General features: G+C 46.2%; 1 protein-coding gene across 5 annotated transcripts in view; it reads right to left on the bottom strand.

Moving 5' to 3' along the window:
• Positions 1-9349: 9349 nt before the first annotated feature.
• Positions 9350-21675, bottom strand: part of GIGYF2 (GRB10 interacting GYF protein 2) — a 131643-nt gene continuing 119317 nt past the window's right edge. For all 5 annotated transcript variants that reach the window (XM_047773778.1, XM_047773782.1, XM_047773780.1 and 2 more), the window contains 4 exons: positions 20862-21016; positions 19039-19241; positions 16604-16751; positions 9350-11197 (listed from right to left, as the gene is read on the bottom strand). In XM_047773778.1, coding sequence (XP_047629734.1) covers positions 11130-11197; positions 16604-16751; positions 19039-19241; positions 20862-21016 — 574 coding nt within the window. In that variant the 3' untranslated portion in view covers positions 9350-11129. The remainder of the gene's footprint in view (positions 11198-16603; positions 16752-19038; positions 19242-20861; positions 21017-21675) is intronic.

The following is a 21675-nucleotide window of genomic DNA, read 5'->3' as shown; positions in this document are numbered from 1 at the left end:
ACCTACACCACAGCTCACAGCAACACCGGATCGTTAACCCACGGAGCAAGGCCAGGAATCGAACCTGCATCTTCACAGACACTATGCTGGGTTTTTAACCCGCTGAGCCACAGCAGGAGCTCCAATGCAGCACCTTCAAAGAGGTGCAACCCAAACCTTCTGGCAGCTCGAGTCTCTCCAGAAAAACCCATGTCATTAGCTGCCCTGTGTCCCTTCTCCTTGCTCTCTGTTCTCCCAGGTACCTGGGACTTGGAATGGCACCTCTGTGTTCATGACACACGTGCCCAGCCCAGGTCTGGTCCAGAACTTCAGCCCGTCGCCCACCGCCTCCCGGACAGCCCCTGGCTACCTAATGAGCATCTCCGGCGTAACGGGTCCAAATCCAGCCTTGACTCCACCGCCTCCCCAGCCCTGCTCGGCCAGTGAAACCGCCGTCTCCATCTTCCGGATGTCCCAGCCATAGAACTCAAAGTCATCACAGCTCTCGCTCTTTCCCTCCTCCGTACATCTGATCTCAGCAAGTAATGCCAACATCCCCACTTCAAATTCTTCCTGGTTTCCCACGGCTCTGAGGGCAAAAAGCCAAACTCAAGGAGTTCCTATTGTGGCTCAGCGGAAATGAACCCGACTAGTATCCATGAGGAGGCAGGTTCAATTCCCAGCGACAGTGGGTTAAAGGGTCGTGTGTTGCCATGAGCTGTGGTGTAGGCTGCAGATGCGGTTCAGAGCTGAGGTTGCTCTGGCTGTGGTGTAGGCCGGTGGCTGTAGCTCAACGTTCTGTGAGATTCAGCCGCACTGTGGCTCATCCCTTTTTACCACTAAATAGCACTCAATTGTATGAATACGCCACAACTTACCCATCCTTCATCCATTCATTTCTGTCTGAACTTTTACGAATGCAGCGCCTATGGGGATTCTCCGGCCTGTCTTCGGTGAACACGTACACTCATTTCTCTTGGTTATATATCTAAAGATAGAATTGCCAGGTCGGATTATAGCATTTAGATCGTGCAGATGCTGAGCAGCTTTCCGGAGTGTTTGTTTTCATGCTCAGTCTCATAACAGTATGAGAGTTCCAGCTGCTTCACGTCCTCAGCAGTACGTGGCATTGCCAGGCTTTTTATCTCTAGTCATTCTGATAGGTCTGCAGTCCTATCTCATTGTGCTTGTATTTCCATGACCAACAAAGTTGAACATCTTGTCATATTTATTGACCACAGAAATATCCTATTTTTATAAAAGGTCTGCTCCATTTTTTTTTTCTGCTGATGTATTTATCGGAGTTGTCCATCACTTTAAATTTATTTTTGGAGTTTTTGGCGTGTGTATCCCAGATAAAAGTCCTTTGCCAGATATATGTAGTGGTGCTTTTATTTTTTTCTTTTTAGAGCCACACCTGTGGCAAATGGAAGTTCCCAGGCCAGGGGTTGATTCAGAGCTGCAGCTGCCAGCCTACACCACAGCCACGGCAGTGGAGGATCCGTGCCTCACCTGCCACCTATGCCACAGCTCAGAGCAACTCCCGATCCTTAACCCACTGAGCAAGGCCAAGGATTGAACCTGCATCTTCATGAACACTGGTCAGGTTCTTAACCCTCTGAGCCAAAATAGAAACTCCTGTACTGGTGCCTTTAAATGAAATATTCATCTGTTGTCTGCCCTACTGTGTAAGTCGCAGACAGCGGGACCATGTTTGGTTTACCAATGCATTTCCAAAACCTAGCATGCCCAGCACATGACAGGAATAAAATATTTAAACTTGATCAGCTGGGGTTTCCGGGATAAAATGAGCATTTTCTCACTTGTCAGGTTAAGAATCTGACATAGTATCCATGAGGACGTAGGTTCAATCCCTGGCCTCCCTCATTGGGTTAAGGATCTGGCATTACCGCAAATGGTGTCGAAGTTGTGGATGGAGCTCCGATTCAGCATTGCTGTGGCTGTGGGATAGGCTGGCAGCTGCAGCTCTGATTTGACTCCTAGCCCAGGAACTTCCATATGCTGCAGGTGCAGCCATAAAAAGACCAAAAAAAAAAAAACCCCAAAAAAATAAAACAACAACAACAAAAAAACCCTCATTTCTTGTAGATAGAGAGCTTAATTGGCTTCAAACCAGGCCCTGAATTTGTGTGGGTTGCAGAATTACAATCTGAAATTGAATTCAGAGCTGTGTCAGTTCTTTTAGGTGAAATTTATGGCACTGACTGGGAAGGAATAAGACCGCGAGATGTGGAATGGGGCTATCTGGGTGAACTCAAACACATCTGAGACTCTGCCACTCACAAATCTTCAGGCCTCTGGGGCAGAAGCAGCAGGCTCCTTGGAGAAATGGCTAATCTCTTTTTTCTTTTTCTTTTTGTCTTTTTGCCTTTTCTAGGGCCGCTCCCGAGGCATATGGAGGTTCCCAGGCTAGGGGTCGAATCAGAGCTGTAGCCGCCAGCCTACACCAGAGCCACAGCAACGCGGGATCCAAGCCGTGTCTGCCACCTACACCACAGCTCATGGCAATGCCGTATCCTTAACCCACTGAGCAAAGCCAGGGATCAAACCTGCAACCCCATGGTTCCTAGTCAGATTCGTTAACCACTGAGCCATGACGAGAACTCCAAGAAATGGCTAATTTCAAATCTGGAAATGGAAAAGAAAATGATGAGCCTAGAATATCTCATGCCAAAGTAAGAACATGCTCAAAGGATGACAGGGGTGCGGCAAAAGGACAAAAAACCAACCTGGAGGGGCTCCAAATGGGCAATTTGGGCACAAAACAACAGTGCGTGCATGCATGGGCGTGTGTGTGCGTGTGAAACTCTTCTTTATAGTAGAATGCTAATAAATTACAGGAAAGTTTGGCAAGCACTAACTGTTGAAGCAAGAATCATCAATGACTGCTAAAACTAGCAGATATACCTTTCATGAGCACTGGATGTTTACAAAGTCTTAAAGTATCTCCCACACAGGCCGGCAGCTACATCTTCATTAGACCCCTAGCCTGGGAACTTCCGTATGCCACAGGTGTGGCCCTAAAAAAGGACAAAAGACAAAAAGAAAAAAATTGTATTGTACAATTTATTTCCTTTTTTGCTTTTTAGGGACAAACCTACAGCATATGGGAAATGGGAGTACCTAGGCTAGGGGTCGAATTGGAGCTGCAATTGCCGGCCACAGCCACAGCCACAGCCACAGCAACTCGGGATCTGAGACTCATCTGCGACCTACCCCCACAGATCATGGCAACACCAGATCCTTCACCCACTGAGTGACACCAGGGATGGAACCCACATCTTCACGGACACTAGTTGGGTTTATAACCCGCTGAGCCACAACAGGAACTCCCTTTATTTCCTAATTTTAAAAATTGTAAGAACATGTCCTTGCTTTAAGGAAACACACCCTGAAATGTTTAGGAATAAGGGACATAATGTCTGCAGTTGACTTTCAAATGATTCATAAAATACAGTTACTGGGAGTCATTGCTGAGAGTGAAGATATCAGGAAAAAATGATAAAGTGCCTGTGGTAAAATGCTAGCAATTGAGGAATCTGGGTAAAAGATACCGTGGGAGTTCTTTTACGGTTCTTGCAAGTTTTAAGTCTAAAATTGTTCAAATAAAAATCCTCCCCTCTCCAAAAAGCATCACTATATTTCAATGACTAATGAAATAACTGACCTTGGCAATGATCGGCAATGAATGTTAAAACTGCCACATTGAGGAGTCGCCTTGTGGCACAGCGGGCTAAGTATCCAGCAGTGTCACTGCAGCAGCCTGGGTGGCTGCCCTGGTGTGGGTTCCATTCCTGGTCCAGGAACATCCACATGCCGAAGGCACGCCCCACCCTCTGAAACCTGACAGCAACAGGACTGATGAATTCTGACATAAGTAAAAATAGGACAAGTAGACAATGCCACCTATGACGCATCGGCATGGACACCAATTAAAAATTCTTGGAGGGGGAGGGGAAAACCTAAATCTAATCAAGGACTAGCCCTGACTACTAGTTTTTAGAAAACCTGGGGGAGGAGTTCCCGTCGTGGCGCAGCGGTTAACGAATCCGACTAGGAACCATGAGGTTTCGGGTTCGGTCCCTGCCCTTGCTCAGTGGGTTAAGGATCCGGCGTTGCCGTGAGCTGTGGTGTAGGTCGCAGACTCGGCTCGGATCCTGTGTTGCTGTGGCTCTGGCATAGGCCCGTAACTACAGCTCCTATTCAACCCCTAGCCTGGGAACCTCCATATGCCGCGGGAGCGGCCCAAAGAAATAGCAAAAAGAAAAAAAAAAAAAAAGAAAACCTGGGGGAGATTAACAAGTTGACGCCATAAGGATGCGCCTTGCCGAATCCAGATGATAGGATGCTCAAATGATTCTGGTTTTTTTTTTTTTTCCAAATTTTTTTTTTGAGGGGAAATTGGTAAGACTAAAAGAGACTGACACATAGCAACCAAATGCAAGCCATGAACTTCATTTTGAATCTGATTCAAACTTTTGTAAAAAGAGATTTTCACAACAATCTGAGAAAATCATATATAGACCAGGTTTAGATATTAAGACATTATTGTTAACGTGGTATTTGTATGTGGGTTTTTGTTTCTTTTGTTGCTGTTGGTTTTTTTTTTTTTTTTTTTTTTGCTTTTCAGGACTGCACCCGTGGCATATAGAAGTTTCCAGGCTAGCTTACACCACAGCCATAGCAATACTGGATCTGAGCCGCGTCTGCGACCTACAGCACAGCTCATGGCAACGCTGGATCCTTAACTGACCCGATCTCTAACCCACTGAGCAAGGCCAGGGATCAAGCCTGCGTTCTCGTGGATGCTAGTCAGATTTGTTTCCACTGAGTCACAATGGGAACTCCATGGGCCAGGGATTGAAAACCAAGCCATAGCAGTGACAACACAGGATCCAGAACCTACTGAGCCACTAGGGAACTCGGAATGTTTTTTGCTTTTTTTTTTTAAAGATATATTTGTTACCATGCACATTAAAATATTTATCAGTGACTCAGTGGAAATCTAGGATTTTAGGATTTGTTTTAAAATATTCTACAGTAACAAAGGTGAGATTTAAAAAAACCAAAATTGATAAAATGTCCTTGTTGAAGCTGGGTTATTATTAGGTAGGAGTTTGTTACACTGGTTGCTGCAACTGAATGTGTCTCCCAAGATTTCTATGTCAGAAACCCTAATCCCAGTGGGATGGTATTCAGAAGTGGGGCCTTAGGGAGTTGGTTAGGGTTAGACTAGGGGCCATCATAATGGGATAAAAAAATGATTTTTAACAAACCCGACTAGGATCCATGAGGATGTGGGTCCGATCCCTGGCCTCGCTCAGTGGGTTAAGGATCCGGCATTGCTGTGAGCTGGGGTGTAGGTCGCAGATGCGGCTCGGACCAAGTTTTGCTGTGGCTGTGGCGTAGGCTGGGATCCTAGTTGTGTTGGTTTCCACTGGGCCACGACGAGAGCTCCCCTATTCCTTTTGACTGAATATCCAAGGTGCTTTTCTGTTCCATAATGGAACCTGATCTACTTAAGAGCTTAATTTCATGTTTGCAAAGAAGTTGGAAGATCCATGCGGCTGGCCCTCCAAGGAGGCTCAGCATCCTGACATTCTGACTTGGGTCTGCGCTTCAATAAAACCACAAGGGGTCCTTGTAAAGGACCCACACTTAAAACGCAAGGGCTAAATCTGCAAACACCAAGCGTCAGCAGTATGTGAAATGCAATAGAGAGCTCCCTGCACACGTGCACTCGGGTGGTGAGAGCTGAAGGAAACCTCAGATTTGCTAGGCCACTGTTTCCCCGCTCCGGCTGTCTGTCCATTTACAATCACTTAGGGCGCCTAGAAATAATTTCCAGTGTCTATCGGGCCCCACCCTAGATTAGAAATTCTAGGACGTGCAGCTCAGGGACTGATTTTTGTTTCATGTTTGTCAGGTGATCCAGGTTAACCCCTCATGGGACAGACGAGGAGACTGAGACCAAGAGACAGGACCAGAGGACAGGTTAATAATGAGGCTGTGGCAACAACCAGTCTCCTGAACTCGTATCACGTGGCCTCCCAGAAGCCTACTTCTTTGCACTAATTTTAAGCTAAGAGGGAGCTTCCCCTACCGCACATACTCTATTGCTCCTACACCTGAACCCACAAACCCCTTCTCCTTTGCAAAATGGCCTATAAATATTTATCAAGCACTTTCGGGCTGGCCACTGTGCTAGGCAGTTACATTTTAAGCGGCTGATCACAACTGCCTAACAGTTTCCATTTCACAGATGGGGAAACAAATACTTGCCTAAAAGCGGTGGTAAGATCAACATTCAAATCTGACAGCTCGACACCAGCGGCCCCCACCCACAAAACCACTCAGAGGTTCACGCCGTAGGGTACGGGTGCCTTAAAAAAGAAAAATACCCCCAAACTAGATTCTCTGTAGAACTAGGAGATGCTAGACATGGCAAGGTTGAGCCCATGGCAACTGTCCAGGTTCCTGGCTCTGCACAAGACTGGAACAGAACCTGCCCTGGGCGCCCTCATCGGCTTTGGTGTAGACACTAGGATTCCTTCCCCACGGTCAAGGTGCACAAACTCGACCATCCCAGACTCTTCCCACTTCAAGGCAGAAGGCTGAAGAGAATGACTGGGGTAGAGACGGCTAACTGCCAAGGCAATATCCATTCCTTGCGCTTCTTAGACACAGAACCCCAATGGTCTTTGGGGCGGCAAAGCACTCAACGAACCCTGCCCCCAACTCCCAGCCCTACTTGAGCTGACCGTAGTGATGTAGCCACGTTCCAGCTGCTAAGACTTACGAGGTTGGGTGGGGCTCCCAAAGGAGCTCCTTGAAGGGGGCTGGCTGGTCGAGCAGGGAGCTGGGCTCCTTTGGCCTCCCCCTGCTCCTTCCTGCCTGGAATACGGGCCCAATGGTTGGTGTTCTAACGGCCATCACGGACCATGAGTGACCTGGAGAACGGAAGCCTCCGTCAGGATGGCAACCCAGAAAGAACCTGGGTCCCTGAGCCACACCAGCCTTGGACTGACAACTTTCAGGTTTCACTTGAGAAAGAAGCCATCTCATTTAAGTCAGTTACTCTCTGTCTTGTTACGTGCAACCAAACCTAAGACCGACCCACTGACCTTCAGGACCATTTCTCATGCTAAAGGCGGCATTCAAAGGAAAAGGCAATTTGCTACGGAGGGAACCTCATCTACCATTCCAGGACTTGGGAAGGCCAAATATCCAATTAAGAGCTGATGTCTCTGCTTGAGACCGGCTGGCTTGAACTGAGTGTTGAAGCTCTGAGTTCCATCCCCACGTTGCCACCATTTAGCCAGCAATGAAGCAGGAGGCAATGGTAGCTCTCAGGCTGCAGGGGAGCAATTAGGGAAGAGCCCACTTCTCTTCTTTCACTTCCCCGCCTCTATGGGCAGTTTTCCCCGTATGTTGAACCAGAGCAATGGTTGATTCTTTAGCTGCATCTCCACGGATGAGTCCATGAAAGGAAACTCTTCTCTCACAGGCTCCAGGATTCCAGTCTAGAACCGACACTTCCAAAAGCTATGAGGTCCACCATGCTCAGGGCGTCCAGCCTCTGGAAAATGACAGCACACATCTGGCCGCTTTAAGGGTCCCAGGCACGCCACGGCCCCAGCAGGCACTGCAGCTTCCTCAGGAGCGGCCTGCGTCGAAGCCATCCTCCAGAGCTGGACTTCTGTTTCGGAAACACCCATCCACGATGAGGCCAACTTCCACTTGGAACGTGCCCTCGGCTGCACGGTCCTCTCTTTAGCACGGGCACGCCTATTGCTTTTAATGGTGTTCTTCCCACACCGGCAGAACGGGAGAACTAGGCTCACTTCACAGTCATGCTTCTATGTAATCAGAATCATGCCGACTTTTTCCTTGTGTGAATAAACGCAGAGAGCATTTTGTATAAAATGAACTTCGATGTCTTTGCCGGATCAATTTTAAAGTGTGTATAAAGTGACACACACATGTGTGTATATATGTGCGTGTGTACATATACCAAGAAGATGGTTGCCCTAAAAGAAAACAAAGCCTGAAGTGCCATTATCCTGAAATTAAAAGGAAAAAAAAAAAACCCACTAAGAAACAACAGTTACAGTTCCTTGACATAAATGCATAAACTCACTTTCTGTAGCTATTTCCCCACCCAGGGCAGCACCGTCTCCCATGCCACATGCCTTCTATCAAGTGGCCTTGCCACTCATTCCATCAAGGGAGAAGGGGGGCAACCGCGTTCCCAATGCTGTGAATCGGACTGGGCTTGTGACTAACTTGGAAGCATAAGGAGTCACAGAAACGACCACCATGGGACTGCTGAGTTTAGGTCAGAAAAGGTAACGAAGCTTCTGCCTGGTTCTCTGGGGGGGAAGCCAACTGCCAAATAAGTCCACCTACCTTGAAGCTGCCCTGCTGGAGGGGGTGTTCCTCCAGCCACCGACCCAGCTGAGTTTCCAGCCGACAGCCAGCATCAACTGCCATTCACACCCGTGAGCCGTCTTGGTGGTCGATCTAATGGAACCTTCCTAATAAGATCACAGCCCAGGTGATGTGTGGCCACAACCAGAGGAGATACCATGCCAAGGACTGCCCAGCTGAGCCCTTCCCCCAAAGTCCTGACCCACGAAATCACCAGTAAAATTAAGGGGTTGTTGTACGCCAACTTGGGGGTCATTTGCTGTGTAGCCAGAACACCAACTGCCTTGGGGAATGGGTCCATAATCAAACTATCCTGCCAGGGTATGTTTTTAAAAAAACAACTGGAAGCCAACAGTATAAAAACGAACATTTTAAAACTCAGGAAGAGTTAATTTGCAAGTAAGTTCACAGAAAGAGTTAAGTGTGTGGTTGCTAGAAGTGAAAGTGAGCAATTGAGAATGCGAAAAATGGATCGAAGTGAGACAGAACCAAACATTCCTAGGAAGGAGTGGTTTCTTCCCACTCTGTGGGAAATTCCTCAGGTAGAAGCAAGGCTCCTGGTTAGCTGGAATGTTCCGTGCCTAAAATGACTTTGCTCTCCAAATCTGCCCACCCCATCCCCAAATGTTTGTATTTCATTTATTAAAACATTTTCCCTGAACAAGCACTCAGGAGTGTCTCGTTTGGAAGGGGTGGGCAGACCCCGGAGGGGCACCTTCAGGGGCATGTGTTTGCGTTGTGAGGGCAGGAGGCTACACACAGGTCAGCAAAAAGGGGACAGAGGAAGCCACGGCTGCCACCACGTCTTGGGTGTTCACGTGTGTGGAGCTTTTCCCCGGTGCCAAGAAAATGGTTTAGTGCAAAACTGAGCCTTGACAAGGGTGAGTACAGAGGTGTACTCAGAGAGAATACCACCAGGTTTTATTTAAGTTCTTTTTATTTTCCTCCACACTGGCAAAAGTTCCGAGGGAGTTTAAAGTTTTGTAAACATTTAACTATCCCTCTTCCCACCCACCCCCAACTTTTGAATTTACAAAGCAAAGGAGAGCAGGAGCCCCAATTTGTAATGGTTCCCCGTCTCCTCATGCTATTTGATCCAAAAACTATATACAAGTTTGTAGCAGTCTCTGTATAGTTATTGTACATGTTTAGGAGGGAGGGAGGGAGGCAGAAGGGACAGGGAGAATGGTGAACCAAAAGAATAAACACGGAAACCAAACATCATCATCCCCAACCACACTGCTCTCAGAGCGACGCCAGCCTTCTTCGGGCAACAATGACAGCAAGGGAGGGTGCTCCGCCCGGAGCCCCCCGAACCACAGCGCTTCTTGCACAGGGACGGACGGTCCAACGGCTCCAGACCAAGGTGTGATTGGCAACTCCAGGTGATGTTCTGTGGGGTGTTGGCGGAGGCAGGAAGGGCACTGTTTATAAATAGGGCTTGACTACGTTTCTATCTGAAGAGAAGGGTACTAGGAGGCCACGACCAGACGCCCGCAGAAGCCAGGAGCAGGCTGCTCCCTCCTGCCTCTCCCATCCCTCCATCCCCCTGCCATCTCCTGAATAGTGGTTTCCACGGATGAAGGTCTTACAGGTGGTCAGGTTCTACACGGTCTCTTTTCAGAAAAGGCAAGCAACCTGCTGTTCCAGAATCTTTAAACCAAACCTTTCGGGGCCACAGCAAGACACACACGCAATGCTCTGAGGAACCAGATGAAATTCCGGGCTTTTATCAGAAGCAAAAGTTTATCCCTAGCCAAAATGAAATTATACAAATTCATACATATGGTAGAGATCCTAACTGCCTCTTAAACGAGACAAATTTTCAGCAGAAAGGCCCAAAACAGACTGGTCCTAGTCCTCTGAAGTAAAAACATTTATGGGAAAAAATCCGTTTTTGTAAGAAAGAAAAATTAAAAATAAGTCCCTCTCCCAGGCCGCAGGGCTTCCTTTGTCCAATTGGGTTGGAGTAAGCCAGGGGAGAAGTCAGCTTGCTTGGAAGTCACTAGCTAATGAGGAAAAACCAAGAATCCTTTCTCTGCAAGGATGCTCAGGAAGAAAAGGCGAGGGGTGTACAACATCGAACCAATCCAATCTAAACTCCACCCCATTCAGGGCCTCTGTGATGCCATCCCAAAGTTAGCCGTGGCAATGCAACCTTCAGACTGGGAGAGCTCTGACTGTCTCTGTCGGACGCTCAAGTCACAGTCCGTGGGCGTTTTGTTGCTGGCCAATGTCTGTTACCATTAACTCTCTTCATGATTGCACCAGTTAGACCCCTGGCCCTTTTATGTGGGGGAGGGGAGGGGCAGGGAAAGAAGAAAAAACAAAATAGAAGGAAAAAAGTGACAAGAGAAAGTAAATTGCTATTGGCAGATCCCAACACACTTTGTGGGAGACAGCAGGGGGAGTCGCGGCACAGTTAACAGGTGCTGCCCAAAATCAGCCTTGTTGGGGAGTAATCCCAACTGCCACCCCGAGACACAGGGTCCGGTCCACTTATCTACAGTCTGAGATGCTCACCAACAAAAATGGTTTAAGAATCTTGGACACAAAGGGCTAGAAGAAAAAGCCTGAGATGACGGGCTCTGTGATTTGTTGCAGTGATAAAGAGTATATGGTGAGTAAGCGTTGTGTCCAAAAGTGGAGAATCCATGGTCGGCAGAGAGGAGAGGGAAGGCCAGTCTGCTGGCAGGTGCTCAGTAGTCATCCAACGTCTCGATTTCGCCCATATTGAGTCGCTCTGATGAAGCATTAACTGAAAAACCTGCAGGGAAAAATCAGCAATGAGTGACCAACCACACGCAGACAACCATGTGGCTTGAATTCTAGACAGAGGGGCTGGGAGTCAGTCTCCTGTTTTTGAACATACAAATAGGGGTACTGAGGAGTTCCCGTTGTGGTTCAGTGGATTAGGAACCCAACTAGTATCCCTAAGGATGCAGGTTTGATCCCTGGCCTCGCTCAGTGTGGTAAGGATCCAGCACTGCTATGAGCCATGGTGTAGGCCACAGATGCAGCTGGGATCCCTGCTGGCTGTGGCCGGCAGCTGCAGCTCTGATTAGGTCCCTAGCCTAGGAACTTCCATGTGCGGCAGGTGCGGCCCTTAAAAAAAAAAAAAAAAAAGGTACTAAAAGGAGGGAGAAGAAAGGATAAAGGTGACACCAGTGGTCTTCTGCCCTTCTAATGAGAGATCCCATTTTTTATTTATTTCTTAAGGTTCTGGTATAATTTCATTAGGAAGGAAAACACATATATGCAAACATACTAGCATCACTGCTTAAAAAGAATCGCAAACCACCGCCTTAGAGAGTTCTGAGAGGCGCCCGGAGTGCACGTGTGGGTCAAGGCCGAGCCAGGCTGGCTAGGGAGGGAAGGTCACTCAGAAGGTGCACCTTCAAAGAACGGGCCCGGGGAGGGCGGGCGGGGCGGGCAGGAGTAACACGGTGAGCACTTTGTAACCCCGTGACCAAAGGACTGAAATCGGAGTGCCAGTAATGTCACCCCACCCCTGTTTACTACTGGGAATACTTGGGGTTCAAAACTCTGTCAAAGTTCTGGTCAAGCCTTTCAGTGGAAGGAGGCTTTCCGGGAAGCCACTACAAGATCCTTAGAGCCTCAGATGGTCGTCTTTTCAGACAGCATAAAGGGATTAAAGTACTTTGTTCAGCTCAACCTACTGTAGGTAGAGCAGCAAAGGCAAGGATTCATCTAGCAACACGGATGAACTAAAACGGGAGCTGGTTTCGAAAGAGCAGCACTAGTACTAGCCCAGCCACTGAGAGCAACGAGCGGCACATACAAACACTACTGAGGCTGGAAACCCCAATGCCGTCAGCCACGTGTAATTTTTTAATAAACTCCATCATCACAGATTGATTAAAAAGTATCATTAATGGGGCTCCTTGGAACGACTCAAAAAGCTTTCGGTTCATCCACCCTAAATGAAATCCCAAACTGTTTCAGCTGCTACTTGAGTATCAAAAAGTAAACAGACAATGTTTTCCGGCCTAAGGCAGTTCTGTTAATAATGAGTTTCCTGCCCCTTCCTTAGTGTTCAAGTTTCCAAACAAATACACATTTTCAGTGTACCAATAATAAACAATGTCTTACATAACAAAAGCAGCTTAATTATATTATGCTCTTGACTCAAAAATATCATGATTTGAAAACGCAAACATTCCTACTTATTAACCAAGGAAGCTGTGGTAAAAGCTGCTTACAAGGCCTGCTATTGGGAGAAGCCAGGATTCCAAACCCCAACCTAAGTTCTACCCATCAACTGTTCTACACCTATAACCTGTAAGACTTTTTTCCCTTGAAAATAATGAAAGGCTTAGTATTCATCTTTGAAAATAACAGTTAATTTTAGGGAAGTGTAGAAACCTAAAAGCCAAAGTCTATGAAATGAGCTATTTCTCTGTTCTAAAGCAGGTTCTTGACTTCACATATACCAAGAACAAACGAAATGTGATTGAAAAAAAAATAGTAAGACTTACACGCAATGAAAGTGGGAATGTATGGAGGATAATGCGAAAAAAAGAACGTATATAAATGTCTAACTGGATCACTTTGCTGAACAGCAGAAATTGATAGAACACTGTAAATCAACTACAATAAAAAAAAATTTTAAGTGGGAACATATAAAAAAACACAAACTAAGAATAATTTTAATTATACAAAGATAGGAAAGGCGAAGCAGCCTGGGGCTAAAAACAATTAAGCATTCACTGCTACAACGTGATGATACCGGGCTAGGCTTTTAGCAGACATGGTCTCATGTGCCCATCAAAAAACCAGCAAAGGAAGACACTTCCTCTCCCGACTTGACAGAAAGGGAAGCTCTGGGATATCCTAAGACCCCACAAATCAGGGTTTACGCCCAGTACACCCAACTCTAAAGACTCTACCCCGGCAGGTTCAGAGCCACAAACTCTCACTCGTGTGATTTCTTTAAGGTTTGGAAGACTGTTCGTGTAGGGACAGTATGACTAGGGAAAATGGTACCGTGCATGTGTATTTCTCAGACTGAAGTACAGGAGTCTGGCTCCCAATGGCACACGGTAGCTCTAAAAACTGGAGGAAAACACAATAGCACATGGAAGACATGATCATTACAATGAGGCTGGGCCCTCTCTGAGAGTTCGTTTTATTTTTTAATTTTTTTTGTCTTTTTGCTACTTCTTTGGGCCGCTCCCGCGGCATATGGAGGTTCCCAGGCTAGGGGTCTAATCGGAGCTGCAGCCACCGGCCTATGCCAGAGCCACAGCAACGCGGGATCCGAGCCGCGTCTGCAACCTACACCACAGCTCACGGCAACGCCGGATCCTTAACCCACTGAGCAAGGGCAGGGACCGAACCCGCAACCTCATGGTTCCTAGTCGGATTCGTTAACCACTGCACCACGACGGGAACTCCTGAGAGTTCGTTTTAAAAGCAATGTTCTTTTTGATCAACAACCACTTTCTCAATAGATGTTTTGGCATCAAATTTGAACCTGTTTTCCCACTATGTGCATGAGGAACTTATGACTGATGAATAGTTGTTAATTTTTCTTAATCTGTAAGTTAATAAAGTATATATCAATTAAAAACAACAACAGATGGAAATGAGTAGGCAATGGGCAGAAATCAGTAATTATCAGAGGAATTTCCAAAAAAGGTTTAGTCAAACAAAAATTCTCATTAAATAGTCCAAGCAAGAGCCCACCCAAGTGAGTTTCTTTAATATTTCGTTGAACACTTTTACTTCCCTTATATTTAATTTTTTCTTCCCCTTCAAGATATGTAGATTCCCTAAAGCGCTATTCCTATCCATAAAACTCTAGAACGACTTCTCATTCCCCTGAAGGGGATTTTAAGTCCCTTCCTTTCTTAGGTCTTAATGGGAGATGGGATCAGATCAAATATTTAATCCAAAACCTTTTCCTCATTTTCAGAGGGAACTTTTCCTTGAGAACCTAGCCCTACCCCAAGGAACACCGCTAAATAGCAAGGGATTCTGCACAACACTGCAAATCAACTATACTTTATTAAAAAAAAAAAAAAAAAAAGACAAAAAAAATAAGGAGATTCTTAGCTAGAACCCCCAACTGGACTGAAAGGAACACTCTTAAATCTATATTCACCTGCTTCTGTCAAAACTGGGTAAAATTTTGGACTGTTCCATTTATCCTTCACATGAACTTCCAAGACTGGCTGAAGAAAACAGAATTTCACCAGATCGCTAGGTTTCTAAAACCAGCTTGAAGAGCACCAGTTCCAGAAGACAATCCCCCAAACTAGGTGCTTCTTAGTGACTTCCCCAGGGTAGGAAATCTCTGCAGTAGGGATCTGGGGCAAAGCAATCAACCTCCTGCTGTGCCATCAGCTCTTTTATCTCCAAACGATGCCTGGATCATTTCACACTCAACCACCCCAACACCTACACCTCTTATCATTCCCCCATAAGCCTGCCCACTCTCCAGTGCTCATCATTTTAGCAAACGGGGAACTCTTTCCATCCTGTTGCCCAAACCTTTCCATTCTCTTTGTCCAACCAAATCCATTCCCTAAATTTTCAAAATCCACCTAACTCTTCTCCACCTCCACGGCCGAACCCTACCAGGCCACCAGTGTCTTTCATCGGGCCTACGATTCTGGGCAGCATGATTTTACATTCTTCAACAGAGAATAATTTTAATTTCATCACAGTGTGTGAGGTTGTCGGGCCAATTTAAGAAACACAGGCAAGGGGGTTCCCGTCATGGCTCAGTGGTTAACGAATCCGACTAGGAACCGGGAGGTTTCGGGTTCAAGTCCTGGTCTCGCTCGGTGGGTTGGGGATCCGGCGTTGCTGTGAGCTGTGAGCTGTGGCGTGAGTCACAGACGCAGCTCGGATCCTGAGTTGCTGTGGCTCTGGTGAAGGCCAGCGGCTACAGCTCCAATTCAACCCCTAGCCTGGGAACCTCCATATGCTGCAGGTGCGGCCCTAGAAATAGACCAAAAAAACAAAACAAAACAAAAACAAAAACACAGGCAACCCATCAGCTGTTTATTATTCCACAGACACCATTCCCTATCCTTCCTTTCTTTCAAAGCCCCAATTCAGGTGTCACTTTTTCCACAAAGCTGCCTGTATGAAGACACTGGTCCTCAAGAGATGAGAATAGCCGTAACAGAGAAGAGTAAAGAGAAAACAGGCCTGCTCTGGAATCCCAGCCACATACTGAATGCTGTGTGACTTTGAGAACTGTTTTAAATCTTCTTGGCTTCAGTTTACTCAATGGTAAAGCTGAGACATTGCCTCATAATACAAAGTAATTCTGAGAATCACATTATATATACAGGGAGTGTCACCAATAATGGTTCTTTTCTTTGAACAAGTGATTGGGTTTATGGACTGCTTCTATACAATCAGTGTTTAAAATTTTAAACAAATTTTACTGTTCCAATTAGCATTATTTTCCAATTATATAGAAAACTTTTAAGGAAAATTCTTATTAAATATGAAAAAAAGACCTTAAAGTTGAAGACATCCTACAACAGGTTATTACTTTTCTTATAGCACATGCGGTATAGCTCTGGCACTGACGTACCCAGTAAATAGTGACTATTTATTTCAAACCAGTCAAAAAAATTTTTTTTTGCCACACCCACAGCACGAGGAAGTTCCCCAGGCTAGGGATCAAACCCACACCACTCTTGCAACCCTCACCACAGCAAGCAGAGACCCAAGCCACTGCAGTCACAGTGCCAGACCCTTAACCTACTGCACCACAAGAGAACTCCCCCTCCCCCAATTTTTTATAAGAAACGTTTCCCAGAGTTCCTGTCGTGGCTCAGTGGTTAACGAATCCAACTAGTACCCATGAGGTTGCAGGTTCAATCCCTGGCCTCGCTCAGTGGGTTAAGGATCCGGCATTGTCATGAGCTGTGGTATAGGTTGCAGACGCAGCTTGGATCTGGCGTTGCTGTGGCTGTGGTGCAGGCCAGTGGCTATAGCTCTGATTAGACCCCTAGCCTGGGAAGCTCCATATCCTTTGGGTGCAGCCCTAAAAAGACAAGACAAAAAAGAAAAAAAAGAAAAATTTCCCTTCATTAAAGAACATCCCACCAAAAGACTCTTAAAACCACAATAACCCGCTATATAACCTCCCCCCAACACCCAGCTGAGACTTCAGGCCTGTGCTCACCTAATAAACTAGGATCTGCTCGGACCATCTTCTGCTTTTTCTTTTTCTTGCCACTTTGTACAGCTTCAAAATTGGATTGTTGGTTGTTGCTTTGATTGGTCTGAAATACTGAATGGAGTGCACTGTGGTTCATTCCCCACACAGAGTCCTGTGAAACGAGACGGCACAACTGAGGTCACACAGTGGATGCAAGCTTGGCCCACACCAAGGAAATGGTTCATTTGCCCTCCCTTTACCAAGGATGAGTTTAAGAACAGAAAGCCTATCATGGATACTGTTCATAATGAAATCAAGAGCTGTCCTCTGGGTCACCCTTTCTTGTCACTTAGACACAGACATCCCTGGAAACCTGGCTATCCTGGAAACCACACGTGTCCACCGTGCTGGGACAGCACACTATCCAAACCTCTCCAGATGTATATGGACTCTGTACCACCCACTAGGAATGTGCTCTCTGGCATCTTAGGCCCCCAGGACAGAGAGGAGAGCCTATACACTAACTGGCAGCATTTACACTAACTGGCAGCTGATTCATGTAATTCATTCCCATCAGCAATCCCAGAAGGGACTGGTTCCCCAAATATTAATTCCTATACTCTCTACCAACGGGTTAAACTAGGAGGTGATCTACCAGCCACTGCTCTTCTTAGAGCAGTTCATTTTAAACTGGGGTCAGGTTTAAGAGTGAGGAGAAGGTGCCGGCAGGGGTCGGGAGAGGAGGAGTGCAGAGAGCACTTGGAGGAGGCCCGCTGTGCGCACCCTTCCCACTCCAGCACAGAGGCGGCCGCTGCACAAATGCAAGGCGACTTCTTCTGTACCCGGAGACGCTCTCTTCGCCTTAGATTCCCTCAAATATTTGTCCTGGTGCTGTTTGCGTTTATGTCTTTCACGTTCCTTCCGTTGACCCCTGTTAGCCCCATCTACCCAAATGGATATATATATGTATTTTTGGGGTCTTTTGTCCTTTTTAGGGCCGCAGCTGCAGCACATGGAGGTTCCCAGGGTAGGGGTCTAATCAGAGCTCTAGCTGCTGGCTGATGCCAGAGCCACAGCAACACCAGATCCGAGCCACGTCTGCGACCTACACCACAGCTCATGGCCATGCCAGGTCCTTAACCCACTGAGCAAGGCAAGGGATTGAACCCTCAACCTCACGGTTCCTAGTCAGATTTGTTTCCGCTGCACCATCATGGCAACTCCCCCAAATGGATTTTAAATGCCCTGTACTTTACCGTATCTTACAGATTCCTAGAAGCGCCCTGTGATAAACATTGTCTCCAATCGACGGACTATGGGATTAAAGGATATAAATATTCTCAAGCCCCTTCATGAGCCTCGCCAGCGTGTCCTTCAGAAAATGGGTACAGCCAATCCTCATTATTCACAGATTACATATCTGTGAATGTGCTTCCTTGCTATCAATTATCTGTAACCCCAGATCAGTACCTGCAGTATTGCTGTGGTCATTCTGGACATGCGCAGATACACAGCGGTGAAAAACTAAGTTGCCCAACCAAGACACATGATCCCAACTGTGGCAGAACAGGGCAGTACTCTCTGCCTCCTTGTCTCAGCTCTCAAAGTAAACAAGCATCTTCCTCAGTCTATTTAGTGTGAAGTTTTTCACATCTCTGTGCTTTATGTCGGTAATTTCACTGTTTAAAAAATGGCCCCCAAGGGTCAAGTTCAGTCTAGTGTTCCTCAGGGCACGAAAGCGGTCATGTGCCTTGTGGAGAAAAGGCGTGTTTATTAGGTAAGCTTTATCCAGCCATGAGTCACAGGGCTGCTGGCTCTGAGTTCAGTGTTAAGGCATCAGTAATATACTGAAGATGCATCTCTAGACAGAAGCACACACAGAACAAGGTGACATGCTCATCACTGACAGAACTGCTGTAACCACAGGTTCGCAGAAACCCAACTCTGTTTGCCCTGGGAGCAAAGGTTCGGAATTTGCTAACTCAGGTGGCGGCAACTTCAGAGAACAAAACCGCTGTGGCCAACAAGAACTGGTTACATCTTTTATGTTCGCGCCAGCAATGGATGAAATGCCTGGCAGGTTACAGTCCCGTCGGCACTGGACACAGTGCATCCTGAGCACCAGGGATTTAACATCTGTAGGCTTTGACTATTTAAAGCCAAATTTATGGGTCTATGAGAGGCTGGACTCTGCAATCTGACAAAGGCACATATATGAACCAAGAAAAATGGGGCTACTATGCCTAGCAGAGAACGAATGGTTATGTTTGCTATTTGGGAAATTCAGAAAGGCCTCTGAACATGCAATTTAAAAATATCAAGTCTACCATGTTTTAAAAAGTTCCAGTCATGTGATGTACAAAAATGACAGAATGTTTTCATTTTCCTTTCTCTGGCTGCTCCGCATTTCAAGATATTAACACACAGAAGGGTACTGGACTTGCTGTGCCGCCTCATACCTGCTGCTGCTGCTGCTGCTGCTGCTGCTGTTGCTGCTGCTGCTGCTGCTGCTGCCGCTGGTTGGCTTTCTGTTTGGCACGGCGCTCAAGGAACTGCTTGGCAAACTCCTTAGCCTCCGAGGTGTCCCCTAAATAGGCCCTGATATAATCATGGACCTCATAAGGAGATTCTACTTCTTTCAGGAAAGAAACAAATGTGGGAACTGAAACATGAGAGGGGAGAAGACATAAAGAGTAGCAATGAAATACCACTCAGATCAGCTTCAGTTTTTACTATATTTTAACACCTAACATAGACATTAATTACGGAAACTCGAAAGGTATGCAGCTATCACGTTAAATGTTCTTTACCCTACTTTGTAGTAGTGGGGGAGGGGGAACTGCTTATCACTTTAATGCTCCCGATTTTCTGAAATAGCGCAGAAGCAAACAAAAACATATCACACATATTTAGTTTCACTAAATGATATGCTGGAAGAAACTAAAAGTAATGTTGACTGAAACTGCTTGTCTAAGACTAAAGTTATTTGGGGATTCATTTCTTTTTCCTTAAATTCAACCAGGACTAGGTGCCATAACGTGTACCAGGCACCTCGACAGATACTGAAGGTGTAACTCGGGGAATTAGCGTTAGACAGACATGGGTTTAAAATATGACTCTGAAATTTGCTGGCAGTGTGACCTTGATGACTGACTTAACCATTATGAGCCTCTGTTTCCTAATTTATAAAACGGGGATAACATCACCTACATTGTAAAGGTATACATAAATTACTGCAAAAAATAGATGATTAAGACAACACATGTGAACCCTACAAAGTGCCTAGTACATGGTAGGTGCTTAATGGATGGTAGCCATCACTCTCTTTTTTACTATTGTTTTTTTCTGGCTCTTTCAGGCCATTAGATATTATTACAATGCTGCAAAGGAACCCTTCAAGTCCTTTACTGCTCTTTTAAAAGATTTTTGGTTTAAAAAAAGAAAAGGGGTGGGGGAGTTCCCACTGTGGCTCAGAGGAAACAAACCTAATACCCTAAAAAGCAAAAAAAAAAAAAAATTATTGGTTTGAAAAGACATCAGAAGTTCCCTGCTGTGGCTTGGGTCTACAGAGCACGGGTTTGATCCCTGGCCTGGGAACTTCTGCCCGCTGCAGGCACAGCCAGAAAAAAGAAAGAAAGAAGGGAAAGACATGAGATGTAGACGAGTTCAACACAGCTCATGAGTTACAGGAAGCCCTCCCACACCAAGCTGACGGTCTCTCGTTCAAACATTTGGGGGAAGGAAAGGGACTCACTTCCATCTAAGGCAGGTGATTCTCTTAGCAAGTTTTTCCTCAAACTGTGCTGTCACCTTTTCACTTGCATACACCATGGGCCCTGGCTTCCTCCTACACAAAGTCAGTCTACTTGCTCTGTCACGTGATTCCCACCCCTGCCCCCAAAGGCAGGAAGGAAAAATCTCACGTCACCTCGGCCTCCTCTTGCCCAGGCGGACCTTTATCCCCACCCTATCAGGGACCTTCCTTGTCCATCTGGCAGCGCCCCCCCCCCCAATGAGGAGTATGGACCGGTGACCTCTCTGCCCGTACATCACGGGACAGCCTGAGAGGGCACTCACTTTTCTGTAACCACTGGTCATCTACCTCAGCACAGCACTACAGAACTCCTCTCACAAGAATACTCCAATACTGTTAGAGTCAAGTTCTTACTTGACCTCCATCAGATTTCACCTCCCGAGTGCTGGCCCGTCATTCCAATCTGCCAACTCTTGGCGGCTCCTGCTCTGCCATTCCACACGAGGGGTTTCCCTCCCCAGTTCTTACCATCCAAGTTATTTGCCGTATTAAGGGCATGAAGCATCTGTTCACACCATTGGGTAAATCCATCCTGGGCTTTATTTACTCCCTGAAAGAGTTTCAGCAACTTTTCCTCTTCTTCTACTTTCTTATTCTGCCGGTTAGACACACCTACAGATTTACTAAAGCAAAACAACAGGGTGGTATTAGAGCCCCAGAAACTTTTCCTGTATGGGTATACTCTAACCGCACAAACGGACAAGGTCTTGGCAACACTGGATGGCTGTCAAGCAATCCAATGCTTGGCTCCAAAAATGAGAAAACCAAACCAAACCAAACAACCCCCCCAAATTCAAATACCTGGAAGGGGGGGGATAGTCAATATCCCTTAAAATCTAGCCCCAGTTAATATATTGTGAATACAGAGCTTCTTTTCAGAGAAATGGTTAAAGTCTTCCTATATATCCTTCAGGAAGATTTTAAATTTTGCTAAGCCTCAGTTTCCTCATCTGCAAAATGGTGCTGATACTCCTTTGCGTTATCATAAAGAATAAAGTTACCATATGCAAAGTCGAGTCCTAGAACGCACTGCCTGGCAAAGACGCTCAAGAAACTGACAGTTATTCAGTGTCCTATTCATAACACATTAGGCTCTCAATCAAGACGAAACATTCTGACAACACTACCATTTATTTAGCAGTTACTATGTGCCAGGCACTTCACCAACTACTTCACATGGATACATTTATCTTTACAACCACATCCATGAAATTATCATCATCCTCATTTACAGATGAGGGAACTGAGGCTCAAAGAGGTTCCCTCTTGCCCAAGGTCACAC

This window comes from Phacochoerus africanus, chromosome 3, assembly GCF_016906955.1.
Source record: "Phacochoerus africanus isolate WHEZ1 chromosome 3, ROS_Pafr_v1, whole genome shotgun sequence".
NCBI lineage: Eukaryota > Metazoa > Chordata > Mammalia > Artiodactyla > Suidae > Phacochoerus > Phacochoerus africanus.
Note: the sequence above shows the minus strand (reverse complement) of the source record. Positions and strands in the feature narration are given on the sequence as shown.